The following is an 11,483-nucleotide window of genomic DNA, read 5'->3' as shown; positions in this document are numbered from 1 at the left end:
TCCAGTTGATCGCATCGGCTCCTGAGGCTTCTGCATTCTTCACGTAGCTCTCGAGCCTTGGTTTTCAGCTCCATCAGCTCCTTTAAGCACTTCTCTGTATTGGTTATTCTAGTTATACATTCTTCTAAATTTTTTTCAAAGTTTTCAACTTCTTTGCCTTTGGTTTGAATGTCCTCCCGTAGCTCAGAGTAATTTGATCGTCTGAAGCCTTCTTCTCTCAGCTCGTCAAAATCATTCTCCATCCAGCTTTGTTCCGTTGCTGGTGAGGAACTGCGTTCCTTTGGAGGAGGAGAGGCGCTCTGCATTTTAGAGTTTCCTGTTTTTCTGTTCTGTTTTCTCCCCATCTTTGTGGTTTTATCTACTTTTGGTCTTTGATGATGGTGATGTACAGATGGGTTTTCGGTGTGGATGTCCTTTCTGTTTGTTAGTTTTCCTTCTAACAAACAGGACCCTCAGCTGCAGGTCTGTTGGAATACCCTGCCGTGTGAGGTGTCAGTGTGCCCCTGCTGGGGGGTGCCTCCCAGTTAGGCTGCTCGGGGGTGAGGGGTTAGGGACCCACTTGAGGAGGCAGTCTGCCCGTTCTCAGATCTCCAGCTGCGTGCTGGGAGAACCACTGCTCTCTTCAAAGCTGTCAGACAGGGACATTTAAGTCTGCAGAGGTTACTGCTGTCTTTTTGTTTGTCTGTGCCCTGCCCCCAGAGGTGGAGCCTACAGAGGCAGGCAGGCCTCCTTGAGCTGTGGTGGGCTCCACCCAGTTCGAGCTTCCTGGCTGCTTTGTTTACCTAAGCAAGCCTGGGCAATGGCGGGCGCCCCTCCCCCAGCCTCGCTGCCGCCTTGCAGTTTGATCTCAGACTGCTGTGCTAGCAATCAGCGAGATTCCGAGGGCGTAGGACCCTCCGAGCCAGGTGTGGGATATAGTCTCGTGGTGCGCCGTTTTTTAAGCCGGTCTGAAACGCGCAATATTCGGGTGGGAGTGACCCGAGTTTTCCAGGTGCGTCCGTCACCCCTTTCTTTGACTCGGAAAGGGAACTCCCTGATCCGTTGCGCTTCCCAGGTGAGGCAATGCCTCGCCCTGCTTCGGCTCGCGCACGGTATGCGCACCCACTGGCCTGCGCCCACTGTCTGGCACTCCCTAGTGAGATGAACCCGGTACCTCAGATGGAAATGCAGAAATCACCCGTCTTCTGCGTCGCTCACGCTGGGAGCTGTAGACCGGAGCTGTTCCTATTCGGCCATCTTGGCTCCTCCCCCATAAGGAGGTTTCTTAGAGAATTGGGGTAACATTTTTTCACCCAACATCACTTATTCACCAACAGTAACATTCAGAGTATTTTGGGGATCAAAATACTGTTAAGAAAACAATTTTAAATTTCATACATGTTTAAGGATTTGTAATATTTTTACAAGCATCTCAATTTCTGTTTGTGTTGTCTGCTTGGAGACTGTGGTTTGGCCATCGTTCCTTATCCACATTCACTGAAGGTGTCGATCATAACTGAGGACAGGAGCCGAACAGCCAGGTCCCTTTAATGCCCAGGACCCTTCGGCAGCCATGTCAGGGTGTTCCTGCTCAAGCCAGGGTGGCTTAGCCCTTGATAACAGTAGATTCTGAGATGGGTGAGAAGTGGTCCACACGTGGCCACTGTCATTCCTCTGGCATAATGGACTTGGGCTCAGGAGGTCAAGCCCTCTTCAAGGAGCATGAGCTGAAATTGCTAAACTTTGGGAGTTTTCCGTGACACCCTTCAAAGTGCTCACGGTGTGGCATGGATCAGCTGGGGAGGGTTGATGTGGTTTTGCCCTGCGGGGTATCTATCTGTGTACTTTTGTCTGAGGGAGGCAACTGGGGCCACTTAGGCCGGCAGATGCCCACTGTGATTGGTTGACATGATACCAAGCAACAGGATCATCCAGTCACCTTCAATGCAGGGAGGATGGCTGACAGGCTCCCTGGGTGACACTTCATGCAATCAGATGTCGAGTTGGACTGTGACATAGAGCCATGTGGCCACACTAAATTCCCCCCCACCCTTCCCCTGTCCACAACCGTCATTGTCTGTTCTTGCCATCCAGTGGCCACTGCCTCCACCATGGCTGAGGCTTTCTCTAAGACAACCTCTGAGGAAGACCAGAGCATCCAGGAGCCCAAAGAGGCCAACTCCATGACGGCCCAGAAGCAGAAGAAGTGAGGGCTTCGAGGCTCCCGTAGACGCCATGCCAACAGCGGCGGAGATATCTTCGGGGACAGCTTTGCCGCCTATTTCCCCCGGGTGCTGAAGCAGGTTCACCAGGCCCTCAGCCTTTCCCAGGAGGCCGTGAGTGTCATGGATTCTATGGTTCGTGATATACTGGACCGCATCGCCACCGAGGCTGGTCACCTGGCCCACAACTCCAAGTGCGTGACCATCACCTCCCGGGACATTCGGATGGCCGTGTGCCTGCTGCTGCCGGGGAAGATGGGCAAGCTCGCTGAGTCTCAGGGCACGAATGCCACCCTCAGGTACACCAAAAGCAAGTGAGCTATCTCAGGAGCGCCTGAGCACCCGGAAAAGCCAAACGCTCTGTGCAGAACCACCACACGTGGCCCTAAAGACCAGTGGCCTGCCAAGGAGGGGACCCCACTGGAGATTGGGGTGGGTGGCACCTTTCTGGCTTGGGGAGCATGTGGCGTGTGGCCTTCTGCGGTTTTTCAGGCATTTTTCCCACAGTGCAAAACACTGTCAACTCCAATACATCTGTAGTGCAATATGCTCCAAGGAAAAGTAGGGGGTGTTTCCGTAATCGTGTTTCATGTCCTCAGTTTCCTAAATGGCCGTTTTTATCAGTTATCTTTCTAGGTTATCTTTGTGGTGATATTATCAATGTACTGATGTTTACCCTTTTCACTCTCATTCTCCTACAACTGGATGGTGGAATTTTCCAGAACTTCATTATGTGCGATATGGCAAGAGAGAAAGTGAATACGCTGATATAAGAAGCAAAGTAACCCTGCTAAAAGTGTTCAGCATCTTTCTCCCCATGAATCCATGTAAATAAGCAAACGAGGCACAGTTACAGTGTACATATAGCTAAATAAATTTTCAAGAATCCATTCGTTTTCCAGCTTCCCTGACTCTGAGATCACTATTGCAATTCATTCTCTTTTTGCACTGACAATAATCATTTCGTTTCTTTTTGAACAGAAACCTTCCTTCCTTCCAGGTGTGTGTCAGTAGAATTACAGAGTGTCCACGGAAACAGCTCATGCCCTAGTGTACAGTGGTGCAGCCAATGAGTGACCTGAAGTCTATGAGCAACACTCATTGTCCCAATGTGGGACGCGTGACCGAAGCTGAACCCACAACAGCCTTCCTGTGATATTCCACCTGGTGGTTAAAGGCATGGCGATGTGATTCTTTACCTGATGTTTTTGTTTGCAGTGTTTGTAATCATGGTCTTTTAGGGATAAGAATCCAAAGCTAAGATTAATATACGTTCCTTGACCCTAACATCAAGTTATACAGAGCATTGTCAGCCATTAGAAGAAGTCAGATAACGCTTATTTCCTCAAAAGATTGGCATATTAATATTCATGTTAATATTAATACAGGCTACCTTTCATTGTGCTCTCTTCTGGGTCCCAAGTCTTGGTATTTTTAGAATTTTTTTTTTCTATAAGTGTATTGCTGAATTTCAGAGCAGGTGCTGACTTACCCATTGCTTTCCTTTTCCACTGATTTCCAGTCGCCTGAGTATGTGGACAAGAGAACATACTCTGGGATTGCAACCCACAGGAATTTATTATGTTGTGCCTTGAAGCTCAATATGTGGCCATTTTTGTTAAATGTTTCCCGTAAATTTTGAAACATCTCATAAACAACCCTTCTCCTTCATATGTAGAAACCAGTAAAGGATGGCACTCTCAGTCAAACCACGAAGGAAAAGCTGGATAAATGACAAAAATCAAAATTTTCTTGAGCCCATCAGAAGTGGGAAAGAACCACCCCAGAGGGACCCAACACATAGCCACATAGATTATTTCACCATTTAAAGAGGACCCCTTGGTCAAGAGGGAAAAGGGTTCGGGGCAGGATAGTAGCCAGAGCTTCCCTGAGTAGTGCAGATGGGAAGAGGGGAAGGTCACCTCCAGAGCTCCACTTGGGATCCATAGAGAAATGATATAGAACCAAGAAGTCCACTCACTGGGATTTGTTACTTTCTGTTTTTCCAGAATATTAGAAAAATATTATGAAAATAGTTGAAGAGAAATGTTATGAAAATAGTTGAAGCTGTACTTACTGCACAAGGAGACCAAGAAAAACTCCCACAAAATCAGCTGCAAGTAAATCCCTCTGGATGGTGCCACCACATGTTCCTACAAGTCCAGAACAACCCTTGCCAAACCAAAGACACTTGGCAGAACCCTGTTCCTTTCTAGAGACAGAGCTGTATACCTGTTCCAAAACACCACATCTCACTCAGTGACTTATTTCTCATTATGCTAATTGTTTTGCTGTAAAGTGCCAATGTTTCTGTGAATTAAGACATACGAATAAATTTCTGAAGTTACCCTTGCATATGTGTGTAATTAGACAAGTCCTTTTGAGAAACCAGATCCATTGGGATATTTTACCCTGGAATATGTGTTTTCCCTTTGTAAATTCAGAAATCAAAGAGGAGGATTAGTAAAACAGGGTTAACAATGAAATCTGATTTGTTTGTGGGGAGTGAAGAATGAGGTGGCAAGGGGACTGATGTTGGTGAATTATAGGAAGAAAGAGGAAGGGGGTGGATTGATGCGAAGATCGGAAGAGGAAGCTCGCACATTTGATATAGCATTTCAGTGAGTGATTGAGCAGAAGGGAAATGTAGCAAGCAATCATGATGTCATGTTGCGACTTATAGGAAACACAAACTAAGGGAAAGAGCTTTGCTACCTAAACAACAAATAAGAAGTATCAATGTAGGGAAAATAGCATGAGTGGGATAAACATAGTCCAGTCAAACATTTTATCAGCTTTCCCTGTAAGCTGGAGTCCATTTGAAAACATAAGCAAGGATCCGAACGCAGCACAGAGAAAACTACATCAAAAAGTTTAAGGAACAATACTGATTCTAGGCTCCCTCGTAATGAAATCTCACTTGTTTAGATTTATCTGATTCTGCTCTTCTTCAGGATAGAATCTTTTGTTTTTGAAAATCTTCATGACTGGCCTCTACGTGTCATGGGGATCATGGAATGCTGTCCGATGGCGCAGCACAAGCTCCACTCGGATCCATGTCAGCCAGTGAGGCAACTGCAGCCGAGGGGCCACAGCCCAAAGTGTGATCAGGTCTCCCGGTCTGAACTAGGAAGAGTTAGTTGTCCAGGGATGTTCAATGGGAGTTGAAGGGGAAACCTGTGATTAGAGGGGTGTACTTCTTTGATTCCTCGATGGGTTGTATGATTTTAATGCTGTTGATGGAGGTGTATTCTATTAGTTTTCGAGGGCCGCTTCAAAAACATTCCGGGGACTGGCTAACTTAAACACTATTTATTTTTTAATCTCACAGTTCTGGATACCAATTTTCACCTTTTGGTAAGGAGACCAATCCTGTTGGGTAGGGTCAAACCTCACAACTTCACCTTAACCAGATGGCCTGTGTAGAGACTCTCTCCAAATAAGGTCACATTCTAAAACACTAGGGGCCAGGACTTCTACCTGTGACTTTTAGGGAGACAGAACTCCATACATACTAGTACATATTCTGCATCCATTCCGCGGCACAAATTAACGTCCACACATAGAAAATATATTCATTTCATCACAACATCCCCAAAGTCTTAACTCACTCCAAAATCAATTCTCCAGTGTCTCACCTGATAATCTTCTATGTCTGGAATGGGTGAGTCTCCAGGTGTGACTCATGCTGAGGTGGGAATTCTCTCCACCACTGCACCTGCGAAGCTAGACAAGTTATCTGTTTCTGAAAGACAGTGTGGGACTGGTACCAGATAGGGCTTATCATACCAAAAGTAGGAAATCTGAAAAACTACTGGAGTTCGTGGACCTTAAGCACCTTTGAAACCTAGTGGGGGCAAATTCCATTAGATTCTAAGGATGGAAAAGATTCTACTTGGCCTCAATGCTCTGTCCTTCAGGCCCAGTGGGGTAACAGCTTTACACCCTAAGCCCTGGGCAGCGGGGTGGGGGATCTCCCCCCAGCCTGGGCTGCTGCAGCCCATCCCTCTGAAACCGAGGAAGTGGGACAAATGCCTGGAACTTCGGAGGTGACCTCTGTTTCTGGGACGAAGAGAGAGATGGCCCAGTCCCCTAGTAATGTGCCCCTGGTTCTTGGAGGCAGTGACGGCCATGACAACTTCTGACCCAACTTTCTAGTCCTTCTCGAAAATGAAGAAACGGTCACAGCTGGGTACCTCAGTCAGTCCCTTTCTTGCCGGTACAGTCCAGGAACTCTAACAGCCTCCTTGCATTTCATCCCATCTTTTTCTGGTTCAGTCCATTCCGGCAACATTTTTTTGGTATAAAATTCTCAAAAATTTGTTGGCTTCCCATGGAATTCACATGAGTCCAGGCCATCAGGCAAGAAGTTGTCTAAAGATCTTTCTTGAATACCCATATCTCCCTTATCTCAATTCCTAACTTCTGCAGAGATGGTTGATTGGATCTGAGCCACATGTCTCTCCTCTTAGGCTAATGGTTTTCCGGGCACACCCTTGCACCTATTTCCAGAGCAAGGTGTCTGCATACTTTGAGTACCTTCTGAACCATCCAATGCTGGCTTCCTTTTCCTTAGTGCTTCCTTGGCTAATTTCTCTCTCTTCTCTCCCATTTAATATACAGATCTAGGAGAAACCAGATTAAATCCTAAAAACTTTTCTCAGTTTGCCAGTGTAGTGACCAAGGTTCCCCCTGCTCCTCTTAAGTTTCGCTGAAAACTGAAGTCACAAAAGGCAGATCCATAGGACATAAGGCATACCAACTTATACAACGTGTATCCCCGGGAGCCTTTAGTGTTAATAGCCAAAGACACATGGGAAATTATCTATTTTTATGCCTTGGCTCAAAGGAATACAGACAGCCGTGTAGAAATATGATGGGACAAAAAGGCTATGATCTAATGCCAATAGACAGAGTGGGGGAAACCCGACAAGGCCTGTGTGTCTAGACTCCGCTTGGCCTATCTGAGCACACAGTCCTTCCTCCCGGATACGGGGCAGGACCCTCTCTGGAATGGTGATCTTGTGACTTCCTTTCAAACGAGATAGGTTAGATGATTTTTTCACAGACAGTTTTTACATGAAAATGTGGAAAATGTTACAATACATTTCTAGGTTTTGTGACTATCTTTAGAAAAAAGAGCTTCTGATTTCTTGGACCCACCTTCGGGAAGAGGGATTCTGGTCTTTATGTTTAGCCCCTGGGGTAGAATGGGACTGACAGACAGGAGGACCAAGAATGTCAGAGAAAATCTTTTTCATCTGAGACTACTTCTGAAGCCCTCATTTTGGGGTATTGTGCCCTGAGCTCCAACAATAGAAATCAGCTACATGTGCATGTTCATCACTTACAATTTCTACTTTCCTCAAAGACACTAAGGACACAATACAGCCCAAGCCTTTGCCACTGTAAAACTAGGATGGCCTTTCCTCATGCTTCCAATAACCTCTTCCTAGTCTCCATCTGAAAACACACCAGAAGCACCTTTAATACACATAGTTCTAGCAACATTTCGGTGATCATGATATATGTATTCTCTAAGTCAGAGATCCTTTCTCTACAGCAAAGAACTCTTTCTTAACCCTCGTTTCAATGTCATTTGGTGTTCATATTTTCCCCCGCCATTTCCTAAAGGCACTCTAGGCTTCTTGTGTCATGCATATCAAAACACTTCTGGCCTGTATGCATTACTTACTTCCAAGGCCTCTTCCAATCTTTCGGATGTTCCTTATCACATCATCCCACTGCTTGGCAACAGAACCTCTAGTAGTTTGCTAGGGTCATTCTGACAAAGTACCACAAACCTGGTGGGATAAACAGCAGAAATTTATTGTCGTGGTTCGGCAGGCTGGAAGTCCAAATCAAAGCGTCAGCTGGGTTGGTTACTTCTGAGTAGTAAGAGGGAAGGATCTCTTCCAGGGATCTTTCCTTGGCTTGTAGGTGGCCCAGTTCTCGCCATGCCACTTCACATTTTCTTCCCTGGACACATGTCTCTGTGTCTGAATTTCCCCTTTTGGTATGCAAAATGCATACTAGTCATTTTGGATAGAGCGCACCCTAATGAATGTAATTTAACTTGAGTACCCCAGTAAAGGTCCTACCTTCAAGTAGGAGAGAGATGAGGGGTCAGGAGTCTAATAGTTACATTGGAGATAGAGGGATCTTAGCTTGCACACTCCTTATGGGAATCTAATGAACGACGATCTGTCACTGTCCCCATCACCCCCATATGGGAACATCTAGTTGCAGGAAAACAAGTTCAGGGCTCCCACTGATTCTACATTATGGTGAGTCGTAATATTATTTCATTACACATTACAATATAATAATAATAATAGAGATAAAGTGCACAATAAGTGTAATGCACTTGAGTCATCCCAAAACCATCCCCTCAGTGACGTTCTGTGGAAAAATTGTCTTCCCTGAAACCGGTTATTGGCGCCAGAAAGGTTGGGGACCACTGGTCTAGCTATCTCATGTTGGCAAACTGCAATCCCACGAATCATTTCTTATCTTAGCCTATGTCTGGGAATAGGGGCAATCTTTGGAATTACTTCTTCTCTGAAGAGGGTATGGCCTCCAGTCGCTATTGAACTTCAGTACACTATTGAGAAGTCTAATTGTCAATGGCCAATAGATTGATCCTCTAAATTAACCCACTAAATTATGTTAAAAGGATTTTAGAGATTTGTCATTCTAACTGCTTGATAAAAATGTTAAATATATAAAGAGATACATCATGGTGTGGCAGCTAGCCTTAAAACTTGGCTTGACAAAAGTGAAGAGCAAAAATCAGACCAAAACAAAGATAACCTCCTGTGTCTGCTCAAACTGCCCCATGTGGGAATAACAACAAAGGCCACTCCACCTTGTGCCCTTCGAGTTCAAATTCTGCACTTTCGCCTCAATGCCGTGGGTTGCATTGCTAGTCAGGAAACCCGCCCTTCTTGGTTGGATATTGGTGTGACTTTTGGGGAGTATCTATTTCTTATTGACCCTTTTCCCTTCCTTGGATTGCTTTTGATTTCCTGTCTTCCTCCACCTGCGATGCGGGCACATGAGGCCCTTTGGCCTTCTTGTGGAGATAGCTGAGAATCTAAGATCCTAGAAAATTTGGTAGGACAAATATGTGGGTTGTATCCTGTGAAAGGCTAGCAAAACTTTCTTTTCTCTTTGAGCCGTCTGGGGTTTGGGGCAATTCTGGACCTTGTGAAATCTACTTTCCGCCCCTTTGAAGACACCTCAGGCATCCTTGGTTGTGTCATAATCTTGGTGAAACTTACTGGAACGATACCTTTACTTTACAGAAAACAAAACAAACAAGAAAAGGTCAAAACCCAGAAATATCAGCTGCTTGTCTTATGCTGCTGCTTGTGGGCCATAGTGGCATCGGCCGCTTTCGGCTCCTTCGTGCTCAGGCCTTTGTCAGAGGTCGTCTCAGAGGAAGGCTTAACCATCTCAGAGGCAACTGCCAGTGGATGTGAGGAACAGACAATGATGGTTGACCACAGGCGGGAGGGCCTTTTATAGTCACCACATGGTTACGTCACAGGCCACCAACTCCACATCTGACTGAATGAAGTGCCATGCAGGGAGCCTATCAGCAATCCTCCCGGCCTCAGAGGCAACTCGATGGTCCTGTTGCTTGGCAATCACAGTGGGTGTCTGTCGACATGCTCCCCGCCTCTCTCCTGCCACGGAGCAGGTGCTCAACCCCGCCCACTCTCAACTAGGGCGAGCTCTGCATTCCACGCATTCTTCCACTCCTGTTCTGCGACCACTCCAGTTCCAAAAAAGCTCGGTGGTACTACGAATCCTCTCTAAATCATACTCCTCATCTGTTTATTCCTTATTTCTTCCTCCAGGAGCCCACTTTCTCTTGAGAAAGCTGCAGATCCTCGTTCAGCATGGTGCACCAGGGTTCCCAAAGACCTGATGTGTGAGGCTTCTTTGCCTTTTCATAGGTAAGGTGAGCACATAATTTCTTGTTGAATACATATGGGGGCAGCTTTCAGAGTAAATGCAGCACTATGAATCATCGGGCTGGGACAACAGGCAAAATCAGGACGCGTGGCCACCCTTCTAGGGGAAAGATCTGGGGATAGAATAAGGACATCCTTTGGGGTTTGAAACACTAAAGTTCTTGGGTAATGAGATCAATTTACTTTTAATAGCATTTTTTTTGTCTTCTCTTTGAAGTTCTGGTGACTTTATTTCCTGGAGACAACTAGCGTGGCTAGGCTGCATTAACATGGGAAAATGACACAACATCGTGAGAACGTCTGTTCGGGTCTTAGGACTCATGTGAGCTAGTGGGACCAGACTCGACTGCAAGAGTGATTGAGGGCACGGGTTTGGGAGTCAGAGGAGATCTGGGTTCAGACCTCAGCTGTGCCTCTTACTGGCTGTATTGCCTTGCGCAAGTGGCTTGACTTCTCTGAATCTCAGTTTCCTCCTCTGTGGAATACAGATCTAGAAGGTGGTTGTCAAGATCCAGGGTGATGATGCAGATGGGGTGCCAGATACATAGTCTGCAACCAATGAATGTCGGCTGTACGTGGTTCCAATACCGAGATTCGTGTCCTCGGGCAATCACAGGTGGTGGGGGTGGGATCCAGTGCCAGACAGCTGTATGAACACGCTCTCCTGGCTACCTGGGCCCCATCTGTTTGCTTCGGGCTGACAGTGAGATAAGGGACAATGACTTTTCCCTCCTGAGCCACATGTTAGTGAAGCGGTGGAGCTAATTCTGCTCTGAGTCCTGACGGGAAGTTGCTGGGGAGCAACTTTAAAGTGCTCCTGGCTTGGGGCACTACCCACTCGGGGCTTTGTGGCAAGCTATTCCCCCTCACGGCCAAGGAAGCTGGCTTCCCATACCACCTCCTTTCCTCCACCCACCGTCTCCCTATCTGAATCCTATTCACTTTTCAGGTCTTGGCTCAAATCCTGACTCCCCTGTGAAGATGTCCTGACCCTCCCAGCCTGGAGCCACTACTCCCTCCTTGAATCTCAGGATCTCCAACTGTGACATGGCCATACTATTTGCCACATCCCCACAGACGGATTGTGATGAGGAAGGAAAGAGAGAGTCCATGTAGCATGCTAGATGCGGTGTCTGGTGCAGGCCTGTGGTGAGTTCCCTGCCTCTTCCTCTTCCTCCCCTCTGACCCCCAGCATGCAGGCATGGCGGCCTTGATCACCTGCTGCCTTCTCTTGATAATCCTTGGGGATCATTCCTGTGCTAGTTGTCCCCTCAGTTGCAATGTCACAGACCATGGGGCC

General features: G+C 46.7%; 1 protein-coding gene across 1 annotated transcript; it reads left to right on the top strand.

Moving 5' to 3' along the window:
- The first annotated feature begins 1,865 nt into the window (after nucleotides 1-1,865).
- LOC100988594 (histone H2B type F-M) lies at nucleotides 1,866-3,846 on the top strand. Its single transcript, XM_008973106.4, is given in 2 exon segments — nucleotides 1,866-2,500; nucleotides 2,924-3,846. Coding segments are annotated over 2 exon segments (573 nt in total). The 5' UTR covers nucleotides 1,866-1,964; the 3' UTR covers nucleotides 2,961-3,846.
- The last annotated feature ends 7,637 nt before the right edge of the window (nucleotides 3,847-11,483 follow it).

Source organism: Pan paniscus, chromosome X (assembly GCF_029289425.2).
Source record: "Pan paniscus chromosome X, NHGRI_mPanPan1-v2.0_pri, whole genome shotgun sequence".
Taxonomy (NCBI): domain Eukaryota; kingdom Metazoa; phylum Chordata; class Mammalia; order Primates; family Hominidae; genus Pan; species Pan paniscus.
This window is presented reverse-complemented; position numbering and strand designations above follow the sequence as displayed.